Source organism: Chrysochloris asiatica, unplaced genomic scaffold, assembly GCF_000296735.1.
Source record: "Chrysochloris asiatica unplaced genomic scaffold, ChrAsi1.0 scaffold00166, whole genome shotgun sequence".
Lineage (NCBI taxonomy): Eukaryota > Metazoa > Chordata > Mammalia > Afrosoricida > Chrysochloridae > Chrysochloris > Chrysochloris asiatica.
In genome coordinates, this window is record NW_006408684.1 from 377,652 (window position 1) to 404,799 (window position 27,148).

The following is a 27,148-nucleotide window of genomic DNA, read 5'->3' on the forward strand; positions in this document are numbered from 1 at the left end:
AAAAAAAAAAAAAAAAATGGTCCTATTAATGTGGTCCCAACAATAAACTCAAAAGTCTATGACAAATAGATGCTCCGATGAGCTGTTTATAAATACTTTAGGTTAGGGACAGTTATACTGAAAGTAGAGTTCGTTTGAAATCTTCAAAAAAATGTTCCTGTTAATCCTCAAATGGTGCTTGTAATAGTTTAACATTTCTGTTAAATGCGTGCGTTGAATTACTTGTTATCCAAGCGTAGCGGCTGCTCCTTACCATTTATTGTTAAGGACTTTAACTGGCCATTTTCTTCAACTTCTATTCTTTCTTGACCATTCTCAACAATTCTGCAGGATAAAATTTATTTTAAAACTTTTTTTTTTTTAAACAAACAAACATATCTGTGAATATATCTGCTCTTTCAAAAGGACATATCTACAATACACAAACATGAAATAACTAACTTTCAGACTGAAAACCAAAACAAGTCAACTGTTTCTTTCTTAAAAATAGATTTATATCATCAGAAAAAAGTTTTGCCGCAAATTCTATGCAGCTGAAGACTACACGGCGAGATACTATTATTCAACAAAAGTATTGTTTTGAAAAACTCTATTAACCATTCTAGCAATGTCAGGAAATCTTCTTGCGCATTATATATGAATGTGAGTAAAGATTACTTCTATTAAACAATATTAAGCAAAAGTTGTAGCTATCTAATTCACACATTCAATAAAAGATTCTCATGATGGGAAGTCACTGTGGCATCAAACAAATACTTATTTTAAAACAGATACTTAATACCACTGTACCTCTTTGTAATGATTTTTCTGCCATTAACTGTTTTAGTAGAAGTTGATATCGATTTGAAGTTGCCCATTCCACTACCACCAAATGATGTTGATGAGAATGAAGTAATACCCCCATGATCCAGTGAACTAAATGCAGTAAATCCTATAGGGAAACAGAATAGAAAGATGATTAGAAACCAATATACCAAATACTAATTTAATGCCAAAATCAACACCAAGTTTCAAAATTTAGGTCATCCAATAAAAGAAAGATGTGTGTATAACCAATGAGTAACAAAAGCCATAAACAAATGGATCAAAAGTACGTATGAGTCAGTATGCAAGTTGAACTGCCACAGTACCCAAGGGAAAGGAAGACTGACATACTTTCCTTTGACTCATTAAATGTGAAGTCTGCGGGAATCAAAGAGAACCAGCTATTTATTGAGTCATACATATCATATCCCCCCGCTTCATGCTCTCTTTCTCCTTTACTATTAGTGCTTTTTGGAACTTGCTGGCCTTCCCAACATGCAAAAGATTTGCCCTTTACTTATGGATAATCTACTTGGCACCATGCATTACAAGTGAAGCAATATGGCAATATGTGTCTTGATCTTACAGAAACAGAGTGACTTCACCTTCATATAATGGCATATCCAACTTCTAGTAACCTTTTCCTTGCACAGTGACCACAAAGGATTATAATCTACAAGAGTCATTATTATCACCATTTCTCACTAAATTTAGCCCATCTCTTATGTTTTAAGACAGGGTGGCTATAAAAAGTAGTTAATACTTACTTGTCCTACCCCCCAAATACCTACCTATAAAACAAATATCTAATATACTATAAGCATGATACAATTACCTGGGCTCACACACTGTTTATAACCAGTGATGTACAAAAGAAATACAACTGTTAATAGAAATTTGCATTTACTGTTGGACCAAATATATAATTTTAGAATTATACATTTTTAATTGCCTCATTAAGAAACATAAAAAGAGCACAGTTAACTTTAATATGGCATTTTACTTTAATCCATTATCTAAAGTAATGTAATTTCAACATGTAACATAAAAAACTGGGATGTCACATTTTCATACCAAATCTTCAAAATCCAGCACATAGTTTGCAAATATAACATTAACAAGAACCAAACCCATCGCTGTCAAGTGGATTCTGACCCCTTGTGTTACACAATAGAATAGCTCCACAGTTTTCTTGGCTATGATCTTTATAGAAGCAGATCACCAGATCCTTCTTTCATAGCACAGCTGGATGGGTTTGAACTACCAACCTTTACGGTTAATTGGTATTGTTGCCATTAAGTGCCATCAACTCTATTCTGACTCACAGCAACCCTGTATAAGGTTACTGAGGAGCAGCTGGTAGGTTTGAACCACATGCGGACCTTGCAGTACAGTGCTTATCATAACAGCATCATACTAGAGTTAATAGTTGAGCTCAAACCATTTGATCTAACATAATTTTATATGTATAACGCATTTCAATTTGGACTGACCACACACACTTCAAGCGCTCAGAAGCTACATGCAGCTAGTGGCTACTGTACTGAATAGTACAAATCTAAAGTGGGCCTGGGCTCACACAATAGTTACAAACTTTGAGGGTAGGGACCACTTTCCCTTTACACACTCTACTAACCCACTTATCAGTCAGTCATTTCATAAACGAAATACTGTGTTCCAGATATTTTTACTATCCAAGTTCAGTTACTCTCCCTTAGCCTGTGATTAGCATAAGACTGGTATCTCATGTAAGAATTTGTTCAAGGACAGTATATAAAGATTGCTCTCTTATTAAAGTCCAACCTTATGGGCAGGCAATATGGCTAAATATTAGATATGTGCACAATATTAGAAAGGAAGCAAAACTGGAACTGTATTACAAAAAGAGCAGAGCGTATAACAAGCATGGCCAATTCTCACCACAGAGACTTAAAACTAAAAATGAGATCATCAGAAAAAACTCATCCAGCAAAGAAAGAAGTATATTGGCTTCCTATAAAATAGAGGTAGCAGATAAAGGTTCTAATTCTTCAGGTAAAACAAACAATTATATCATGATGTATACATGTTATCCCAGTTTATAAACTGCTTTTACATAAATTAACCATAAACAACTGTGTGTGTGGTAGAGCAATTACTAATAATTACAAATCACTAGGCAGTGAGTGGGATGGGAAAAAAAAAAAAATCACGGATCCCCAGTTCAAACTCACCAGTTACTCCACAAAAGAAGATGAGGCTGCTGTCTGCTTTCATAAAGATTTACAGTCTCAACCCAATGAAAAACTTCTACTCTAGCCCTACAAGTGTCACTATGAGTCAGAATCGACTTGAGAAAAACCAACACTCAGAGATTAGCTTGTTGTTGTTGTCAAGTGCCATCGAGTCGATTCTGACCCATAGCAACCCTGTATAGGGTTTCCAAAGAGCAGCTGGTGAGCTTGAACCGCCAACCTTGCAGTTCAAACAGCTTAAAGCCCAACCTCTGATTCCTTCAAGCTGTGTTGTACTACTACACTGCCCTTCCCAAATAACATGTGTGCCTTCACATATATACATATTTTTTAACCACAAAGGCACATTTACTGAAATTATCTAAGTGGGTATTTCTGCACTTATTTACCTGCAAAGCCCATTACCACTTTTAACAAAATAATTCAATTTTGACTTTTAATGTAAGATTGGTGGTGGTAGTTATGTGCCATGGGAGTCAGTTCCGACTCATAGCGGCCCTGTATAAAGTTTCCGAGGCTATAAATCTTCACAAGAGCAGAAAGCCTCGTCTTTCTTCCATGGAACCACTGGAAGTTTTAAACTACTGACCTTGAGATTAGCAGCCCGACACATAACCACTACGCTACCAGAGCTCCTAAATAGTAAGATTAAAAGTGGGTTTGTAAGTGTAAAATTCTTTGGCAGCTGAGGAAAAAATGTAGTTTATTAATCACATACTTGCGATATGCAAAACAATGCTGACAAATCTACTAAAAGAAAAATCGTATTTCAAATCTTCTCTAATTAAAACGAAAGTTTTTTAAGAACTGATTTTTGTTTATAGACACAGAAAGTCAAACTAGGGATATAGTACCTGTATCAAAAGAAGGAAATCCACCTCCAAAAGATGGAAACCCACTGAAGGCAGACAAAAAGGATCCTGCACCTCGGTTTCGACTCCCACGGGGGCCTCTGCGATTCCCAAAAAAATCATCAAATGGATTTTCTGAAAGCAAGCAAAAATGTGTACTGTAAAATCTTTTTTATGTTTGTTTCTTTCATGAGATATCTGAAAAGAGAAAAAAATTGATTCATGCCTTGCAACATACTATTCCATTTGGGATAAAAACCTTTCTAGTAAGTTACAAAGCCCACCTCCCCAAACTGCTTTACTTACAAGTTTAACTACAGAAAGCTAGAATGCATTATACAATACACAACCAGACTTTTAAGACAATACATATACAACAATGTAAAATTTTGGATCACATGATTTTAAAAATATAATCTTTAACATCATGTTATGTTAGACACTATTCCTGTTGATACTGTGGGAGGAGTCGAGGCAGTATGAACTCAGTCAAATTTCACTGAGCCTGCACTGCCTCCTCCAAAGTAGCTCAGCAATAAATACACAAAAAATAGACTATTTTAACATACATACATATATGAAGAAATACCTAGAGAATGGTAAAGCATATAGGACAAAATGCAAACAACTGGTGAATTTGGGTCAAGAATTTTGATGATTCCTTTTAATTTTCTGTTACATATTATTGTGCTTATGTCAACAGAAAATTACTGACACAAAAATAAACATCATCCCCACCCAGTCTCCTCCAGATGGTGGCTGTTTATGCTGGACGTGTGGCCAAAGACGGGTAAGGATCACGTGGAACCTCGGCAACCTAAGACAGAGCCATTGCCATACTGCAATGAGTTTCGATGACAGGTAAGATGGAGGAATTAGCACTGACCGCCTAAGACAGGCAGCGTCCCTTAAACAAATAATAAATAAGGGGGAATCTGTGGCAGACAGTGCAGACCCAGTCAGGAGCTGAAGACCCTGTGGGCCCAAACGTTGCAGACCGTCCAAACCATAGGCTCTGAGGATCAGACTTTGGTCACCTAGCAGACATAGCAAACTGGCCCTCATCTGATTATTCAGTATGCTTGCTAGTAATCTTATACATGAGCCCTGGAATATCCACAGATAAATGTAAAAACCTTCCCTAGAAGCCGAGACGGTAAAGTCCAAAAAGGCAAAGTTTTTCCATCCCCCACCCCCACCCCCAAAAAAAGCTAAAGAGCATAGAGAGAAACACTGGTAACTGTGGTATATGGAGGGGATTATAATCAATGTAATGAAACAAGTTATATGAATGGTTGAATGTGAAACTGATGTTGCGCCCTGTAAACTTTCACTCAATCCACAATAAAAACCTTAAATTAAATAAATAAATAAACATCATATTGCTACTGGAGATGTCAAAATGCTACTAAAAGTAAAACAGGATTAGTTTCCTTTTTTATAAGTCAATCAAGTACTTATTGAAAACTAAAATATTAATTATAAAAACCACTATTTCTCCTTATTTACCTAAGTTCTATTTAATTAGAAAAACAAACATACATGAGAAATAGAAATAAGAAATCCTGATGGGCGGATAAAATATAATCAATCTATGCAGGTGAAACAGAAAAGTAATCCATGACACAAAAGTCAAAAAATGAATATTTGTTGTTCTTAAGTGCCAAGTCGGTTCTAACTCATAGCAACCCTTGTCTAGGGTTTCCAAGAGATGGCTGGTGAGTATGAACCACTGAACTTGTGACCCAAATCAACCTTGAGGTCAAGTGCTTATCCTATGGGGCCATACCAGGACTCCAAGATCTAGCATAACAGAGAGATAAAGAGTATCTGGAAATAAACAGTTGATACCATTAGAATAATAATTATAAGACGGATTAAATGCAAAAAGTTACCACACAATGTGCACTGAAACCCAAGCGGAAATAATGACATATAAGAGACAGCACCTGAAGTGCTTAAAAACTTCTGAAGGCAGTGAGTGGAAAGGTCATCAAGAATAACAAAACAGAAAATTCAAGTCTGGGGTCACCAAAAGTAGTAGTCTGTAAATGATTTACAAAATCAAAATAAAGCTCATTGCCACTTTGCCAATCCATCTCACTGGGGGGATCTTCCTCTTTTTCTCTGACCCTCCAGAAGAATACAGGGTAGACACATGTTAACTTGGGTGATGGGGAAGGCAATACGTAACATGAGAGAAGTTAGAAGAAGAAAGATGAAGGTAGCAGAGGACACAGGGAGGAATGCAAGAGTTACAGTGAACAGACATAAATATTGTTAACTGATGGTACATGGAGGGGATTGTAATCATTGTAATGACATGAAGTGTATGATTTGTTCAATGTGAAACTGATGATCTAGTCTGTAAACTTTCAATTTATAATAAAAAGTTAAAAAAAAAAAAAAAAGAGAGACACTACTGCAATAAGCAGTGGACTCTATCCACAATGTCAATGGTTCAAACCCACCAGCCACTTCTCGGAAATCCTACTCAGGGTCGATCTGAGTCAGAACCAACTCAAATGCACATAACAATTATGAACAGAAACTTAGTACTTGTTGTAAAGCGCCATCGAATCGGTGCCGACTCATAGTGACACTGTCTATATAGGGTTTCCAAGGAGTAGCTGGTATGTTTGAACTGCTGACCTTACGGATCAAATTGACCTTGCAGTCCCAGTGCATTATCCCACAGTGCCACACCAAGAACTCCTAAACTCTATCTAACACTGTATCACTTCAAATTAAGGAAAATGAAGCCTAGAGAAGGAAACACTAAGAACACTTTCATTGAAGGCTTGTTAAAAGATCTAGGAAAGAAAAAGCAGAGAGGAAGGAAAGGTGTGTGTGTGTATTGGTATCACCTGAAAACCTAATGCAGAGGCCTAAACTTGCTATACCTAAACTCGGAACATGGAGTTTTGTTTTGCTTTTGAAACACAAGTAACTTTTTAAGAACTTAATGCTAGCAAGAAATTAACTCCAAAATATTACAGCTTTTTATCAGTTTGCCCCCATATCCCATGGTAAATGCCCCCCGTTATAAGCTACTTCGTACACAGGTCTTCCTGGTTCATTTTAACAATATTTAAACAACAATATGTTAAATCGTTTTATGATTGAGTTTTTCAGAGGCTACAAGACTTCCCTCCAATTCAAATAAAATCCAAATGTTCTATTTAAGTAACTTTTAAACTTATTGCACCATGGTCCAGAAACAATGCTACACATCAATTCGGACAGTTTTCTATATATCAGAGCCAAGAAATGATATTAATGCTCTTAACTGCCATCTAGGTTAAGAAATGTAAACAAGAGAAACACAGTTATAACATATTGTCTAATAATTATCCCATTTTTCACCATAAGAAGGAATCTGGTATTTTAACATTTTTATGCTCCGCCTTATACATTTATTGGCCATATAGGAATCAATAAATACTGAAGATTCTAAAACTTTAATTACATTGAATCTTTGTGGTATTGTCCTTCTGCAACTGACTTTTACCACTGCTATTTAAGATATGAAATGTAGTTATACTTTTTTTTTTAGTTCATATGACAACTAAATCCTTTTAAGTTGTTCACAAGGCTCTTAAGCAAATATATGGTATCACTAATAAACAAATAACATACATAGAAATAGTTTTGTTCACAAGCTAAATTAAGACAAAGACTTTCATATTTATAGAATCAACTTCTTTAAGGTAACTACTTCAAAGGATGGTTTAAAAGTATAATAAAAAGGTCAGTGGCTTTTCCTTGAAGTGAAACAACCCTCTTTTATCTTACTTCTCCATTGATATTTGGATGACTTTTGAAATTTCAGGTACTTAGTGAATTTTAACTCACATAATTTCAAATACTAAATTCACAAAGGCAGAATATAACAGGCACAGCAATGCTATGAAACATTTTTTAACAGCTGTCATACTTATGATGTAGTTAAAATCTGCCTTTGTTAGTTAAAACAAATAGTACATATAAAACTTTCTATCACATGCTGATCCATATTTTTTGCTCTTAAGTAAACTAGCAGTACATATCAAGAGTGTCAAAAACTTTCCACAGTAAAAATAAAAATAATTTTTAAAACAAAACATTCAATCCTTTGACCCCACAATTGTATTTCAGGGAATTCAATTCATCCCAAACAGAGAAATAACGTATTGCAGTACGAGTTCAAAGAACTACTTAAACTGAAAACTAAACCTGTCACAGAGTAAATGCAGAACATATTAAACATATGCTTAAAAGTTCATAGAGATTAAGTTTTTAACAAAGGTATAACATGCCACCACTATTACCTGCTAATTGCTGAGAAAGCAAAAGGAGTCCGACTGTTCCTTCTGTATCTACATTTTCCACAATCTTAGCACATATATTACATTCTTGAGATTTTAAAGAACTAATACTTTATAATTTAGAATACATGAATAAATGAAAAATTATTGCTACTAGGGTTCTAGTTCATATACACATGAGTTTATTCCAAAGGAAACACCTTTAGACATGTCTCTGCAACCAATGGATGTTGCAGACAAATTCTCTCAATATTAATACACTTGTGTTAGTTTCTTTACGGTGACTTCCAAACAATAAAAGGTTCCATCAAAACAGTAAACTTTCAAGGGGATCTGTTGGGCCAGTACAACTCAAGAAAGGCAGGTCCGCTCAGAAGGTAACAATCACTGTTCTTAGGCATTCAAAAGGGGTAATATCTTGATAAATTTCTTGAAGAACTTAGGGTGGTCATGGGGAGTTTTTACAAAGAAATTTTCAGAAAATTGAAAACTGCTTTAGTAATGTAAAAAAAAAAAAGGACCAGAAAAGATGCAACAAGGAATTGCTTTGTATCACAACAACACATCTGCTCATTCTTCCAGGGTAGCAGGGGTTATCCTACGAGAATTTCACTGGAAAACTGTCCACCCTACAGTCCTGATTGGGCCCTTTTAGATTCCACCTCCCCTCCTCCCCGAAAAAGGAACACAATTTGAGTCCATCGAGGATGCCAAAACTGTCTTTTAGATGTAACTGATGTAAATTATAGAGTGCAGAATGTATTCAGGAAAGGCTAGACAGATGTGGAATTACCATCTTTAGAAGTGTATAGACCTAGTTGGAGGATATGTTAAGAAACAACAGTTTCACATTTGATTTTTGTTGTTTAACAAATGTTTCTATGATTTTGTACTAGTATTTTTTATTTACTCTCATACTGAAATTTGGTACAGTCTCCAAGAAAAGCTCATTAGCAGTCAAACAACTAAATCTCTTCCAACATGAAAGAAGTAGAAAAAATAAAAGCAATACTCATAATTCTCCCTCATTTATTTAATACCATTTGCTTGCTCTATAGAAAAATCTTTAAATTTATGTGTACAAGATTGTATTTTTAATATTTAACTGGAAACCAGTTTAATACATGTTTTTATGTGGCTTTAATGTCCACTCCTTACATTCTTTTAAATTATATGAGAGAGAAAAATTTTGTCTTAAAATAATCAAGAAACGTTACAAACATAATCATGGTAGTGGTGGGTTTGGTGTGCCAAGTCAGTTCTCACTGATTTCCTTGCAGCAAATCTTTATAGTAGCAGGAAGTCTCATCTTTCTCCTGCAGAATGGCTGGTGGATTCGAACTGCTGACCTTGTGGTTAGCAGCCTAACTGTGCCAGTTTCAGACCACAAGTCCCTATGTAAGATTTAACTTAATCTCATTAGGCTTTTACCATTTCCATCTGTTATCCTTTTGCTAATGACTAACTTTCAAGACTTCCCCCTCTCAAAATAGGCTGCTTGTAAACTAACACCCACTACCATACAGCTGATTCCAACTCAGTGACCCGATAGGGCAGAGCAGAATTGCTCCACATAGCTTTCAACTTTGGAAGTTTTCAAAATTATGTACATTTTTACGGAAGCAAGCCTTTCTCTCAAACATCTGCTTAAGAGTTCAAACCTTTCGGTTAGTAGCTCAATGCTTAACCCATTGCACCACCAGAGAGTCTTGCTTCTAAGCTTCCAAACTTTAGGAACTCCTAAAGGCTAGGGGAACACACCTAAGTAAATCTATCAGGAAAATCAATTCCAAGTAAAAGGCAACTTTACAGGACATTTATGCTTCCTGGGTTACCCCCATCTTTTTTTTCAGTCATCTCCATGATAGTTTGGACTATCTGACCAAGCACAGCATCAACGAATATACTCGAATAAAAAACTTTTATTCTAGATATACTTTATATAGGTTAAAGTTTATAAACCAGAGACCCAATGTAGTTTCTTTTTAAATTTATTAAACAAGTAGTGCCTCAAGTTCCGCTGTGCTGCATTCTTCCTCGCTAAGCAGTTCTTCATATTCTTCACTCAGTTCTTCCACATCGCTGTAACTTGCTTCACCCTCACTGGATACGAGTTCCAACTCCTCACTAAGAACTTCACCCTGTCCCCAGCTATTGACTTCACTTGGTTCTTCTTCACTAAAGATATCAAGTTCCTCACTGGAAATCACATCCAAAAGCTCACTGTTATCTTCACTTGGAATGTCTTCTACTGTCTCCTCAAAACCAGGCTGATCTAATTCTTCACTAGGCTCCAACTCCTCACTTGTCAATTCCTCGAACCCTGGGAGAGTATGTCAAAATTTAAATAATGGCTCAGAAAAAGTTAAACTATAATCCTCAAATTATACTCCCCTCCAAAAATATGCTTTTCTTTGAAAATTACATCATAATATTTATCCATTCCAGCATTAACTTTTCATTCAAAACAGCTTATAGACTTGATAAAGAAAATTTTTTTTTTGTTTTGGCTCAAGTGAGAAAACAACTATGTAAAAATATAAAACTTTTATTTATATATATATACTTGAGTTATGCCCATACAATTTTCCAAAACTAAAACTACTGCTATGGCTCTAACAGGATCAAAAGTTTCTATTAGGTTTCTGCTTTTTTTTTTTTTTAAATCTTAGAACATCTATTCTACTGAATACTGCTACACTATACACACAGGAATGATTATGATTCCAGTTAGTGAAATCACTATTAAATAATCTTTCCAATTGATATTCTGACAAGTACTCATTTTTGCATGCTCCATATTCTGGAAAGAATGTAAACAAGTTAAGTTAGCTTCATCCTGGAGCCAGTGGTATTCAGTGCTCACTTTAGAATCAACCTCTATTCATTTCCTGGAACTTGAATATCAAGGATGACTTCAACACTAAAAGGAGCTCCTGATCTAAGATGACTTTGCTGCAGTGTAGTAATTCCGCAGAGCTTGGCGCTCAGACATAGCACTGCTTACAGGCTGTGCAATGCCTTTCACATACAAATTTCTTTCCCCATTAGCTTTCTTGGAGATTTCTTCCTACTTAATTTAAGGATCCTACATAAACCCTGGTATATTCTCTATTTTGATAAACACAAAGCATAGCGTTGAAATATTTCACAAGTTTTGAACTTGAGAAACTCATACATGATGAAGAAACAGTTGGTACTGAGAAAAATGAAAAACAAAAAATTAATTTGCTACGATAAATGGACATTGCCAATAGGTTGCACAAATAGTATATGGGTGCTGCAGAATCACTGCAATCACTAAAAGGCACACACTCCCAGCTCTAGGTGTACTCAACTCTCCACTAAACATACCACCAGCAGACTGGACAGTTACTTCATACATGTGGTAGCCATGGAGAAGCTTCTTTTCCTGTGTGTAAATCCTTACTGCCTGAAAATGGAAGTCACCTACAACACCTACAAGAACGGATTAAAGAAGAATCACTGCCAAACTTATCAAAGTCAAAATATGGGAAATGTGTATTTTAAATTTGAGCATCTCAATACCAAAAGCTAAGTGCCTTACAGTCTAAAATTATAATACTGGTATACGGGACTCTGTGTTGTTAAAACTCTCCACCAAAATGTCTATGTATTACATAATCCTTCTAAGTGAAATACACATGCACAGTTTCCTTATATAAAATTTCACAACTTAAAAAAATATATGAATCTTTACCAAGAATTGTTTAAAGAACCCAAGACCATAGCCCTTAGTCACCCTGCAGGACTACAAATGAACTCACCCACTGACTCAATTTTCAGGTGCGGGGGAGGTCTATAAGGTGAACTATAGGGAAGGATACACTCCTTACACCAATCAAACATTTGAGATTAAATTTGCCCAAGGACAAAGCTCAAAAGGCCAAAAGGGTTAACTTAATAACGGAGGAAGAACGGTGACAGGTTACAGGGTAGAAGTGACATCATACTATGGAACTGCAAGAACATGAAATCAAATTAGTATCAACTGTTAAATGGGATACTATTTCTGTCAGTTACTCTCACATAATAAAAAGCTAAAAAAAACCCCAACAACAACAAAAAACTGCTCAAGGAACCTTGGCCTGTCAAATATTTTCCCCAAGAAAAACAAAAACTCAACAAAGTAACTCTTCCCTTTTATTCCATTTTTTAAACATCATATAAAACATGTTCAAAATGCCTAGCTTCAGCCTCTGAGGTAAACAGTGTAATTTTCCTCACTGCTACCATCACAACTCTCCAAGATGTGTAACTCTAGAACTGAAATACAAGGCGTAATGAGAAGTATAGGACCTTCTTTCTCACACTGCTCTTTCTCTATAAACCCAGTAACGATAAAATGGTAATTTGCTAAAGGCTTTAATAAGAACAAAGTGTCCTTTTCTTCAAAGGAAAGACCAACCAGTAAATTCTTTGTGCCTTAATTACAGTAAGATTTCTTGGCTATATGAAGGGCAATTAATAAAGTATACAAACATGTATCGCATCTTATTAATATTTACAGTAACCCTTTTTTCAGTAAATATTTCTATGTTAACTGTGGTGGTGGAGGTGGTGGTGGCTTTGTGTCATTGAGTCATCATAGCAACTCTGTATAGGGTTTATAGGGTTTCTAAGGCTGTAAATCTTTACAGGAACAGAAAGTCTCAACTTTTTTCCATGCAGTGACTGATACATTTTAATTGCTGACCTTGCGGTTAGTCTAGCTAGAAGCTGAAATTAAAGCAGAGAGAATCTTCATATCACACTGCAGATAGTTCCTTTCTCTACACCCCCATTTGAATGTTCCTTTCTATTAGTTTAGCTAATATACACTAATGGCCATTCCATTAATCAGTAAGGTACTGTTTTTAAAACATCAGGCTATGCCATATTTCAAAAAAAAAGAAAATTTTGTTTCAGTCTCAATTCTGAGATAAATGACTGTATCATTTAAAAAGCCTAATACCTACCAGATAAAGAAGTGCTTTAATTCCTCCTCTTCATGCCTATGATTGGTAGGAGGGGGTTCCACTTGTTTGCCCTGTATTCTTTGAAGACAAAATTGCTCTTCTTTTTCCCTCCGGAGAGGTTGCATCTGGTATTCAATCTCTTCAGCAAGGCTCCAGGAAATGAAGAAGGAAAACACAGAATGTGTTTTCCCTCAGTGAGCCAAGACAAAAATGGCTATTAACAGCACAGATTTTAGCCCTGACCTTCCAAAAAACTGATTCAGTGCATTAAACTCACTAACAGTTCCAACAGTCAAGACCAAGATAAGAGAGGAAGCGCTAACAACCACTAACAAGAGATCCTGGCACTCCACTTGTATCTGAGACATATATTGAAACTTAGTAACAGGTATTCGCAATAAGCGATCCATTACATGATAAATTCATACAAAAATTGGTTTTAAATTACCTAATTTGAAACTGAAAAAGGAAGTTAAATCGGGGCCATACATGACATGAAAACCCTTTATTTTTAATGCACAAGTTGTAAATTGAGAAAAATATTTCAAAGAGTCACTGAAAAAGAGTTTTCACTCTTACACTGAAAGTTTACATGACAAGATTCAGTAGTAATCTAAGAGAAGCATTATTAGTCCTTATGTAGGTTATACATACAAACTACTACACAGACGATGAACTTACCAAAGAAGTCAAATGAAAATGGGTCCCTTCCACCAAAAAATTCCCTGAAGACATCCTCTGGATTTCGGAATGTGAAGCCAAACTCAAATGGACTGCCAAAATGACTTCCGCCTATACAAACACAGCACAATTTTACTTTATGAATTTCAGTGTTTTGTAAACGAGCATTTAGAGAACATTAAATAAAAGCATTACCAAAATAAAGGAAAATACTTCATAAATCTGAGGCTCTCTAAAACTCAAAATAATGAGCTCTGGCTTGATTAATGGTATGTCTGAGGCTAATAAAACTATATTGAGATTTCAGAGTTCCTGAATTTCACAGTAGCTATCTCTTCTTACATTTTTTCATATTTTGGTATAATATCAAGTACTGATCTAAGGGTTCAAACTGAAAATACATTAAAGATACAAATTATTTTATTATCTACAGAAGACTTATTAATTAGTATATAGCTCCAACTCTAACAACAGATTCTAATCCTTACCCCGCCCTTCCCATGCAGATCACTTTGTCTAGACTGCATCTTTATTTATTGCTACAACATAAAACTCTAAAAGAACTCACTAAATTTGTCAAGATTTTTATCTCCAGATCACCTCTTCTCATCATTAAGAATCAAAGGAAAAAAATTCACAATGAAATTTTAATTAAAAACTACATACCTCCACCTCCATTTAATCCTTCTTTGCCGTATTTGTCATAGATGTCCCGTTTTTTAGCTATAATTAAAATTAAAAAAAAAAAAAAGTCAATGTATCAAGGCAAGTTTTTCTCCCTCAAAACTCAATAGAAAAGAAATTTCCCATGTTGTAAATCAAAGAACCCAATGCAGTTTAAAAATTTTTCACAATTATAAGGTGCTAACCCAGTCCTTACCCTTAAAAGAATATTTAAAAGCTATTTCAAGTTTTATGTGTTATAAATCTTTGAAAGTTATTATACATATTAAAATATTATTTAACTAGATTCAATTACTTCCCTTAGCCATTAAAGTCAATTACAAAGTTATAAGAAAGACAGGGCTAGATGAAGGTAGAAAATTGTTTGTTATGTGCCATCAATTCAGTTCCATCTGACACACAGCAACCCTGGATACTGTTTTTGAGGAGTAGTTGGTGGGCTTACTTATCCTTTATTGCCACAGATATACAAAAAGTCAGAAAAGGAACTAATCCGAAATCCTGTAGGACTAACCAAACAACAGGGAGATGATTAATGGCCTACTAATACTATCATATGCATTCTACAATAAAATTAACTAAAATGCAGCCCTGTCTACATGAAATTATTTTTGAAGCTCCCCTCCCCAAATACCTCGTATTATGAAAAACCTGCACTAAAGTAAAAGGGTCTTTTGAGGAAAATAGTTTTAAGGCAAGCTATTTGAAATTTTTGTTAACTAGCTCTGGTAGTGTAGTGGTTATGAGTTGGGCTGCCAGCCGCAAGGTCAGCAGTTTGAAACTATCAGCGGTTCTGCAGGAAAAAGATGAGGTGTTCTGCTCCCAAAGATTTACAGTCTTGGAAACCCTGTGGAGGGTCACTATGAGTCAGAACCAACTCCATGGTACTTAACAACATCAGAGATCTAGTAAACAGCAATTACCTTTGAAGATAATTAGAACAGAGTAGGTGGAACAAGAGGCAACTCACTATGGACACATGAAAAATAAACCCTTGTTAAAAAAGAATAAAACAGAAACAAACTGTTTATGGTACTTTACAGGTTCCGTTTCTGTCAAATGTGAAATTTCAGTTTTATTCTCAATTTTTTCTAGTGCTATTAAAAATCCATGAAACTCATAAATGCACATAAAATATTAGTATCTGGAAATACTGTATCAACAAGCTAAAAATAAATGTTAATCAAGATGAAATGGTCTTTAATAATGGTCCAGTTAAAAAGTGTGAACTAAAAGATACACCTAAAAATTTGAGCTATTGGGGCCCCCAGCGTCAATTAGAAGAAAGGCCTAGCTATCTACTTCCAATCACCACTCATCTGTCAGTTTTTCATACTGTGGTGGTTTTGTGTGTTGCTGTGATTCTGGAAGCAAAGGCTTTTGACTATGGATAATGATAAACTACAGACAACATTACAGAGTATGAGTATTTCAGAACACTTAATTGAGCTCATGAGGAACCTATACATAGACCAAGAAACAGAACAAGGGAACACCGAATGATTTAAAATTTGGAAAGGTGTGCGCCATGGTTGTATTCTTTCAGCATACTTCTTCAATCTGTACGCTGAGCAAATAATCCCAGAAACCAGATTATACGAAGAAAAACATGGCGTCAGGATTGGAGGAAGACTCATTAACAACCTAAGTATGTAGGTGATACAACCTTGCTTGCTGAAAGCGAAGAGGACTTAAAATAATTACTGATAAATATCAAAGACCACAGCCTTCAGTATGGGTTGCATCTCAATATAAGGAAAACAAAAATCCTCACCACTGGACCAATAAACAATGCCCGAATATATGAAGTAAAGATTAAAGTTGTCCAAGACTTCATTTCATTCAGATCTACCATCAACACTCACAGAAGTAGCAGTGAAGAAGTCAATTAACATACTGCATTAGACAAGTCTCTTTAAAGTGTTGAAGAACAAAGCAATCAGTTTGACATCTGACCCAAGCCATGGTGTCTTCAATAACTTCACATGTATGTGAAAGTTGGACAGTGAATAAGGAAGACTAGAAGAATTGATGCATCTGAGTTACGGTATTGGAGGAGAGTATTCAAAATAACCATGGTGGTTGGTGGTTATGTGCCATGGAGTCGGTTCCAACTCATAGCAACCCTGTACAGGGTTTGCAAGGCTGTCCATCTTTACGGGAGCAAAAAGCCTCATGTTTCTCAGGAGAAACAACTGGTAGTTTCAAACTGCTGGTCTTGCAGTTTGCAGTCCTATTTGTAACCACTACAATACCAGAGCTCCTTTTTAAGGATTTTAGGGCCCTAAAAAAGCCACATGTTTTCTCTGTGGTGCAACTTCTTCCTCTTGGTTTCTGAGAGCACCAGACACTCAGGAATGATACAGAATCACACCCTCTCCTCTGTACAACCAGATGATACGAAAACACACAATATTTCACAGTTGTGAAACTGCTGAGTTTATTTTACTACTTCAGTAAGTCTCTTAAAGTTGTTACAAAATGGAGTGGTGGTGGTGGTTATGTGCTGTAGAGTCGGGTCCAACACATACCCACCGTGCACAGGCTTTCCAAGGCTGTAAATCTTTATAGGAGTAGAAAGCCTCATCTTTCTCCCATGGAACAGTTAGTAGTTTCGAACTGCTGACCCTGAGGGTAGCGCCCCGATTCATAATCACTACACTATCAGAGCTGCTTAGACTGCCAAAAGAACAAATCCATCTGTGTTTGTAAGTCTGTCTTCTGCCTATTAACAGACTGGAATACCTAAAATGGGGCTATAACGTGCCTAGTGAAAGAGGCTTCCTGCAGGGCCTCTGCATTACATAAGACCATAGGTGGAATCCTGAACCCCATCCAGAATGTTCTGAGGTGGGAAATTTCCACTTGAAAGGAAAAGCCAACCAGCCTGGAGTGGCTAGGAAGAACAGAAAATACTTCTTGAGAGAAAGACCGCCAGGGAAAATACAAACAATTAACAGCAGTCCGACTGATTATTACAAGAACAAGCAAGTTGCTCGCCCTGGAGATATCAAGACAAGTGGTCAGGTCCCCTCGGGGCAAACCCCCTTCAACCTCCTTCCAAGACTAAGACTCAATGGGAATACATGCTCTGATTGGTGACCACATTCGTCACCAATAAGGGGAAATGAGGGGAAAATAGCAATGAAGCTGTGAGCTAAGCCCTACAACGTTCAATAGACTCCTCTGAACCCGGGTGACCTGGCTGTCCAGCAGTGTGGCAAGACCTGGGGACTCTTGGGCCCAGAGTCAGTGACATAGCCACAGAGGACTAGAGGGGAGAGTGAAGCATCCAGCTGATAAAAAGAGAGGGCATATGCACAAGAACACCCACACTTGCAGCTAATATCCACTTGACCTGGCTTCAGCGACTGGATGATCAGAGATCAACTAATAAAGGAAAAAAAAGAGTAATCTGATACAATTTGATGAACATGACCTACACCTATGGATGCAATAGCTCAAAAGAGGGAACAAACCTTTACAGCGAGGATCATTCCCACCCCCTCCAAACACAGATTAGACAGGGATGGGCAACTTGGACACTGGCTACCCAAAGTGGGGGGGCTACAAAGGCACGAAGTTACTGGCTTACAAGTTTTCAAGAGGGAGCTTAGTTTCAGAGGGTGCAGGGGAAGGAAGAATCTCCACTGAGTGGTTTCCAAGCTGTCTGGATAGGGCTGGTGAAAGGAGATAGGGATAAGACTCTTGTGGTTCAATAGTGAATGACTGCTATCAAGACTGACTGTGAGTGTTGTTTCGAAAGGTAAAGATAGTCATTTTGTTAACAAAAGAAGGGGAATGGTTGATCTTGCAGTCCAGGAGGAGAGGACCCCACCAAGGGAAAAGAGCAGAGTGCAGGACCCTATATTTAGAGATGGAGGCAGAGATGGATGATGTGGAGAGACTGAGTTGCCAGGGACTCTAGACTCAAGGAAGGAAAGGGGCTGTGTGCCGGCGGTCGGGGGCAGGCTTGCTGGGTATGCCCTTTGGTTGTTTGAATGATTACATATTCCTGAGTGTTTTGGTGTACATCCCATCTACCCCACCCGACCCCCGACACCCACCCCCCCACAAAAAAAATTAAAAAAAGAGCGAAAAGAAGCAAATAATGATGAATGATGATGCATGGAGGGAGTTGTAATCAATGCAGTGCAATGCAATACGGTAAGATGAATGTAAAGCTGATATTCTCCCATGTAAACTATCACTCAATTCACAATAAAAACTTTAAATTGTTTCCTCAGTGTACTGGATTGAAAGTGATGGGCAATTTAGCCACTGGCTATCAATAATGTGTGTGGGGGTGGGGTGGGGTGGCTATAAAGGCAGGAAGTGGCTAGCTTACAAGCCTTCATGAATGTGCTTAGTATCAGAAGAATGAGGCAGTTAAGGCACATCCCCACTAAATAGTTTTCCTCTTTCTTTATGGATCTGGTTAAAGGAGATGGGGGATGATGGTGAGAGGATTTTATGATTCAACTATGAGTTAACTGTTAAAGCAGGATTAATTCTGATTGTCACAACTGTAATTGTAGAAGATGCACAACTAAAAGGAGTAGTTAATATTTCATTTCAGAAACAGATGATCCCAGGATCAAGAAAGAAGTGCATGAGATCTCTACATAGAAAAGTAGCAAAGAAAGACATGGTGGCATGGAAAGCCAGAGCTGCTGCAGGCTCTACGCTGGCTTGCAGAATGTGCCCTTAGGATATTTAAATGAATATATTTTTTGTTTCACTATTTTGTTCATTTGTGAAATAAAAGATGTAAAAGGGAAGTCACATGGAAGAAGGTGGATAACTGTTGTTGCAGGGAGGAGATTGTAATCATGGAGATGACACAGTTAAGTACCAGGAGGGGAAAAAAATTACAATCCTAGGAAAGGATTGTAATTGAAATCTTTTCTAAGAGAAGATTATTAAAATGAAGGCACTTTCTTAAGCTAAAAGAATGGGGGAGTTACAAGAGTGGATGTCCCATCAATTAAGGTTACAAAGTTGGCACCTTCCGTGTACTGTACTACTGTCTATCTGTAACTTTGGGCATAAGTTTTGCTGCTTGCTGACTTTGTGAGAACTTCTGACCATACATAATCGTGACGGGGCTATCTTAAGAGACACTCAAAACAAGTTCATCAGATAGGGAATCTAGTTGGAGTGTTAATGTGGTATGCGGTAGGGTAAGTGCTAAACTGTTAACTGTAAAATAGGCAGTTCAAACCTACCAACTGCTCCCTGGAAAATTTATGCAGGGTCGTTGTGAGTCAGAACCAACTCGATGACATTTAACAACAATATCATCTAGTTGTAGTTTTTTTGTTGAAATCTTTGTCACTTTGTATCTCTGATAATGGCATTATAAAGGATTAACTTGAGATACAGTTAAAACAGAATCTTCTTGCATTAATAAACTCAAACAGAACCGGATCTGTTGCTGCACGTGTGTTTAAACTCCAACTATATGGAAGCACTGCAGAATAAGGACTGCTGGATGACAGTTAAGGCTATCGTGGCTCCTATAAAGATTTACAACTTCGGAAGCCTTACGGATTTCTGACGCAGCACTGTAGGATCAGCATTGGACTGTGAACCACAAGGTCAGCAGTTCAAACCCACCGGCTACTCCTCGGAAATCCTCAATGACACTTAACAACAATAAGTGCAGTGGGTTGGGATTTGGATAATAATATAATTAAAAGTACAATACAAACAGGTCACAGTTGAATTGCATCCTTAAAAAAATTACCACCATTACCATGAAGTTAGAAGAAATGGATAGTATTCGGCTACCATTACTGAATGTTTTTTATCAAGGACCCAATAGATGGATCCTAATCAGAAAGAGGAAAAGCATGGAACAGAACTTCAAACTCACATGGAAATCAGGCTAGAGGAACCCAAAATCTAATGCCCAGAAATAATATTTAAATCTTGCACTGTGACGATCAATAAACAACAGTTTAGCTCTATTAATAATAATGCAGGCACAGCACTCTTAAAAAAAAATTGTCTAGAGTGCAAACTGACAGAAGTTCTTCTGCAGCACACCTGAAAAGTTTAAGGGGCAGAAACAACAGAATGGGAAATACACAACCAATGGTATTGAACCAATGATACTGAATAAATATTCATGTAGAAAATTGAAGTAGAAGCACTTTTTGCCGTTTATACTCCCATCAAAAAATAATTTTATAAATAAATTTAAATTTTTATAAATAAAATAAAAAAGTTCTTTACCCAGAGAATTTTTTTAAAACCTAATTTCCCCCAAAATGTGAGTTAAGACCCAAGAGTATCAAAAGAAGTTTCAGTTAAAGTTAAAAGGTGCTTTATGATTTCACATAATTTTAACTTACACTATCAAAAACCTTTCTGCCATATCACTATCAGAGCAAGAAGGTTTGGGGGAGGACTTTTGTTAACTTTCTCATCTTCCTACTCCTTTTTACTTTATGAACTCTCTCCTCAACTTTTCTTCTTAGTCCTTCCAGTGGTCTTAACATACATATTGTTAAAACTACACTTGCAGAGTCTTCTCACATCTTTTGACACGATATAAAGAAATTTTAATTTGGGGATGACAGTAACTGAAATTTGTTATAAATTGGTAATTCCACGTTTTATGAAAACATTATGGTATCATCTGGGGGTACTACCACATCCACCCACATTTTATTAGTAAGGATCATATTTAAGATTATTGATGCTTAGAAGCTATACTAATTTAAATGCTTATGGCTGATGATTTCACCTACTAATGATGCCATCAGCGAAATTCAATAAAATACTTCTACATACAAAATGAAAAAACTCTGACCACTCCAATGGGCAGTCGTAGTCTTTTCAAGTAGTGCAAAACAAACACACATATATTACAAAGGAGATGGAAAGAGACTATCACCAACATAAACAGTGACAAAGATTTCAAGTGACCTCAGATCTCTTCTTTATTCCTCAAACCTCAGGTACCAGATACTCTCGTCCATAATATTCAGGTTAACTGTATCAAATGACTGACAAGAATATGAGATTCAAGACTTCAAGAAAAAATATAAAGCTTTGTTCTCAGTGGTCCCAAAATTCAACTGGTCAAGGATAATCATTTTTGTACATACTCTCCTGGTCCTGAGTATGATTCTAATGCTTCTTCCCTACTCGCATCAGCTCATTCAAAGACTTAACAAGTTCAGTATTACTTACCATCTGATAACACCTCATATGCCTCAGCTACTTGTTTGAATTTTCTCTCTGCCTCTTCCTTATTCTCAGGATTTTTATCAGGATGCCACTTCAGTGCCAATTTACGGTATCTAGAAAAGAATATAGAATACAGTTGAAGGCATTCAAATACTGAAATCCACTGGGCTTTTAAAATTCATAGAATCAAGCAATAAAACGGCTTCAGAACTACCAACGGGTAAGATTAAGCATTGAATTTTAATTATAAAATATTTTCCCTAAAAACAAAATAAACTCTAAATTCCAGATTATTATAAGGCTAATATTGCACATAAGGAACTCTGGTAGCATAGTGGTTATGAATTGGGCTGCTAACGTCAAGGCCAGCAGTTCAAAACTACCAGCTGTTCCGTGGGAGAAAGAGGATGCATTCTGCTACCGTAAAGATTTACAGCCTCGGAAACTATGTGCAGGGTCACTTTGAGTCGGAACCGACTCCATGGTACTTAACAACAATATTGCACATAAAATTTTTGAAGTAGAAAAATGTCAAGATGTACAAGGACCAAAATGTCTAAAACATGGATTCAATGGTGATTAGTCTAAGAAAGTACATGTAAAAAAAAGGAGTTGACAACTCAGCAAAGAGACTCTGACCATGATAGCCTTTATCCTTATTTTGTGATTACTATCAACATCTTTTTCCTAATTCAGCCCATTACTTAATACACTATCATGTCAAATTAAGAGTCAACAGTCACAATCGGGATCAGGAGATGGAAAGGGGCTGAGGACTATGGAGGGAGGGGGTGCAGGTTTACAGGGTACACCCCCCTTGGTTGGGTGAGGATGCATGGAAGGAATGGTAACTATGCCAATGAAATAATGGATGATGGAATGAATGTAAAGTTGATGTTCTCCCATGTAGACTATCACACAATTCACAATAAAACATTTAAAATGAATAAAGAATAAATAAATAAATAAATAAAATAAAGACCATAGAGAAAACCAAAAAAAAAAAAGTCAACAGTCACAATATTATCAAATTTTTTCTCTGATCTGGATTCAATACGACTCACTTTATAATCTAAAATAGTTAAAACACTGACGTCTGCATATATCCTATGACTAAGATTATATGCAGTTCTAAGGTTTCAATATAAAATAACTATTACATGCTTTTCCGATACATTACCTGGTGTAGTACTGAATGATAAGCACTGGACTGCAGTCTGTTTGCACTACAAGGTGGGGCTCAAACCCACTAGAGTATCTCCTCAGAAACCCTATACAGGGTCACTATGAGCCAGGACCAACTGGATAACTAGATGGCACTTAACAACAGCATTGGGGGGGGGGGAGGCATGGCTGAATTTTTTATGCCTGGCAAGTCTTTACTGTAAGGCTGTTGTGGTCACTTTAATTTTCAACATTTTAAAACAAAAATTTTGGCTTCTAAGATAAGTCATACTAGTATCTCAATAAAATGGGAATTTTTAATACTAAAAGAGTATTTTATTCTTTTATCACGGTGCATCTACATGTAAAAGTAGACCAAATCATTAATGGTGTCATGAATCCTCAACAAAAATCTCAACAATATTAACAACAACAAAAAAATAATTTGTACAAGTGCCAGTCATCTAATGTGCCAATGACTTGATTCTGACCCACAGCAACCCTGTATGTATGGTTTTCAAGAGCGGCTGGTGAGCATGAACCACAGACCTTGAGGTTCAAACCTATGCAATCCAACACATTAATCTACAGCATCACACCAGGACTCTTACAGGATACTAAAAAAAAAAAAAAATTGAACCAAGGAATATAAAATAAAATACAGTAAGTGTAAAAATATGAAACGCCTTTTAAAGATTTAGGTTTTGGCTCTATATACCAATTGTTGTTGTTGTTGTTGTTAAGTACCGTGGAGTCAGTTCCGACTCATAGTGACCCTGCACAGGGTTTCCGAGGCTATAAATCTTTACGGGAGCAGAATGCCTCCTCTTTCTCCCGCAGAACCACTGGTAGTTTCCAACTGCTGACCTTGAGGTTAGCAACCCGATTTGTAACCATTACGCTACCAGAGCTCCTTCTATATACCAGTACTCTGACATAAATGAGAGCACACTAGTATTCAAATGGAGCACATGATCTGTGATTCAAATTCCGCTAAGATTCTCAGTGCCGCTAGAGAAACAGAAGCTTGTACATCCTTAACACTCAAAGTCTGCTTGTCTGCAATACTAAAACCACTCTACTATTACATACCACCTGTGCCTATCATTTTGCTCACTTTTAAAAAGACTAAATCTGGTCTACGTCACTATTTATACAACTGTACACTAATAAGGACTCCTAGTTTGGCGCTGGAGGATCAGCACTGGACTGTGAACCACAAAGTTGGCAGTTCCAACCCACAAGTGCTTCTCAGAATCTTATACAGGGTCACTATGAGTCAGAATCAACCACCGCACTTAAACACTAATAAGAAAACCTTGTTACTTTTAAAAGGTAGTAACTTCTTCTTAATTTATACATCATCTGGTATGGTGCTATAGGATAAATGTTGTTGTTGTTGTGTGCCGTGGAGTCAGTTCTGACTCATAGCGACCCTGTACAGGGTTTCCAAGGCTGTAAATCTTTACGAGAGCAGAATGCCTCATCTTTCTCCCATGGAACAGCTGGTAGTTTCGAACTGCTGACCTTTTAGTTCACAGCGCAATTTGTAACCACTACGCTACCAGAGCTCCTTAGCTGAGTAGGATAAATACTCAACTGCAATGTCAGTTTGAACCACAACACAAGGTCAGTGGTTCAAACTCACCAGCCGTTCCTCGGAAACCCTATACAGGGCCGCTAGGAGTCAGAACCAACTCAACAGCATTTTAAACAACAACATTCACCCTGAAGTTCATAAACAGGTAAGCTAACCTGAAGCAAGTGATTATCTCTAGTATAATTGAAGGGATGTTATTATACCATTAATGAAAATATTGCACATAACTCAGTAGTCTATTCAAGATAAAATTTTTGCAACTACCTCTTTATCACATAATCTGTTAAACTGTTATCAGCTATTGACTGTATGGACTCCAGGTGTGGTGCTGCAGGATAAGCAGTGGACTGGCAAATCACAAGATAGGAAGTTCAAACCCATCAGCTGCTCTTTGGAAACCCAATTAAGGGCTCTGGTAGCGTAGTGGTTACGAATCGGGCTGCGAACCTTAAGGTCAGCGGTTCGAAACTACCAGCTGCTCCGCGGGAGAAAGACGACGCTTTCTACTCCCGTAAAGATTTACACCCTCGGAAACCCTGTACAGGGTCGCTATGGGTCGGAACCGACTCGATGGCACATAACAACAACAACAACAACAACGATTCGAAACCAACTCAACAGCACTTAACAACAACACTGACAGTCACCAGTCATAAGAACAATGTGGACCTAAAGTATGCATCAGCTCCCATGTGGGTGCCAACTACTGTGTAAGATAGACACTGAACTGTGAACCACAAGGTCTGTTCAGGGTCAGAGCCCACCAGACACTCTGCAGAAGTTGAGGCTTTTTATTCCCACAAAGATTTACAATTCTGGAAACCCAATGGGTAGCTATGTTGTTGTTGTTAAGTGCCATCGAGTCGGTTCCGACCCATAGTGACCCTGTACAGGGTTTCCGAGGCTGTCAATCTTTACGGGAGCAGAAAGCCTCATCTTTCTCCCGTGGAGCGGCTGGTAGTTCGAACCTTAAGGTTCGCAGCCCGATTCGTAACCGCTACGCTACCAGAGCTCCTTAATGGGTAGCTATAGGTAGGCTCAAACTCCACAGCACTTAACGACAACAAAAACGAAAGGTTAGTGATGTAAGTTTGCCCTAGTACAGTGCTGTGGATTAATGCACTAGGCTGCAAAGTTAAGTATGAACCATACGGTTGGTGGTTCAAGCTCAACAGTAACCGCACAGCAGCCCTATTAACTTAACAACATGGCAGTTAACAACAGAGGCAATTCAGAAGAAAAATATGGTATCTATTTTTGAAAAATGAGCCACTGAAAACTCTATGGAGCCTTCTTCTACTGATCACAAGTTAGAATCAACTTAATAGCAACTGGTTTTAAAAGTATACATCACTTCACAATAAAACATTAAAAAAAAAAAAAGTATACATCACATGCAATATTGCATGAGAAAACCACAAATTCCACTAGTGACATAAACACTAACCCAATTCATTTTGTCTTCTTAGTATCTTGTGAAAAGAATGATTCCAAGTTGGTGCACTAGCTTAGACACAGGAATGCACACAACACAGAAACCATCGTAACTCAGCACTTGAACTATGAACTATGAAGACCTGGTGTGTCACTACAAGATAAGCACTGGACCACAAGGGCAGTTTGAATCACAAGGTTGGTGATTCAAACTCACCAGCTACTACTCCTTGGAAACTCTATACAGGGTCCCTGTGAGTAGGAACTGACTTGCTGACTGACGCTTAACAACAGCAACATTTAGCTCCCAAACAAAAATCTTTGTTTCCATATAAACATCCACCATAAATATAATAATGATGTTAAGTGCAGTCAATAATTGCGACCCTGATAAGGTTTTCAATGTTATCTTAAAAGATAGTTTACCTTTCTGTACATAAAAAAATCAAAGAGACAATTCAAAATATGATAAAACATTTCAATGGTGATGATTATATTAACTTATTATCTATTAATAATATTTATTATTAACAATGGACTTTTGGTATGGCACTGTAGGATCAGCACTGAACTGTGAACCACAAGGTATGTATGCAGTTCAAACCCACCATCTGCTCCTCTGAAACTCCATAGAGGGTTGCTATGCGTCAGAACCAACTTGACGGCACGTAACAACAACATTATTAATAACAAGGTCTACGATAAGCACTAGATTACTAACAGCAAAACTGGGTATTCAAACCCAACAGCCACTCCTTGGAAACTCCATACAGGGTTGTTATGAGTCTAAAACAACTGCACTCAACAATCACAATAATAATGGAGCACTGCTAACTATAGGGTCAGCAGTCTAAATCCACCAGACACTCGGCTGGAGAAACATGAGGCTTTCTGCTCTCATAGACATGTATGGCCTTGGAAACACTACACAGGGTCACAGGGTCACTAACTCAAGAGCACCATCAAAAAAAAACAACAGTAATAATACTTTGATGTGCATCACAAAATAGCACCCATATGGGAACCACTGTATGTACCTTGAATTTTTAATATAATAGGCTTTAGAGGATTTAGTTCATAATCACAAATTGGGGACTGCCTGTACTGTATATTCATCATTGTTGTTGTTGTTAAGTGCCGTCGAGTCAGTTCCGACCCATAGCGACCCTGTACAGGGTTTCCGAGGGTGTAAATCTGTACGGGAGTAGAA

The 27,148-nt window shown here is 37.1% G+C and overlaps 1 protein-coding gene across 1 annotated transcript in view; it reads right to left on the reverse strand.

Annotated features, from left to right (window-relative positions):
• The window catches only part of DNAJB6 (DnaJ (Hsp40) homolog, subfamily B, member 6), a 52,971-nt gene that overhangs the window by 22,225 nt on the left and 3,598 nt on the right, over window positions 1-27,148 (reverse strand). The window contains exons 2-7 of the mRNA XM_006871288.1: window positions 21,744-21,853; window positions 14,523-14,579; window positions 13,857-13,967; window positions 3,893-4,024; window positions 790-931; window positions 254-324 (exon numbers count right to left, since the gene is read on the reverse strand). Of these exons, the coding sequence (XP_006871350.1) occupies window positions 254-324; window positions 790-931; window positions 3,893-4,024; window positions 13,857-13,967; window positions 14,523-14,579; window positions 21,744-21,853 (623 nt within the window). The remainder of the gene's footprint in view (window positions 1-253; window positions 325-789; window positions 932-3,892; window positions 4,025-13,856; window positions 13,968-14,522; window positions 14,580-21,743; window positions 21,854-27,148) is intronic.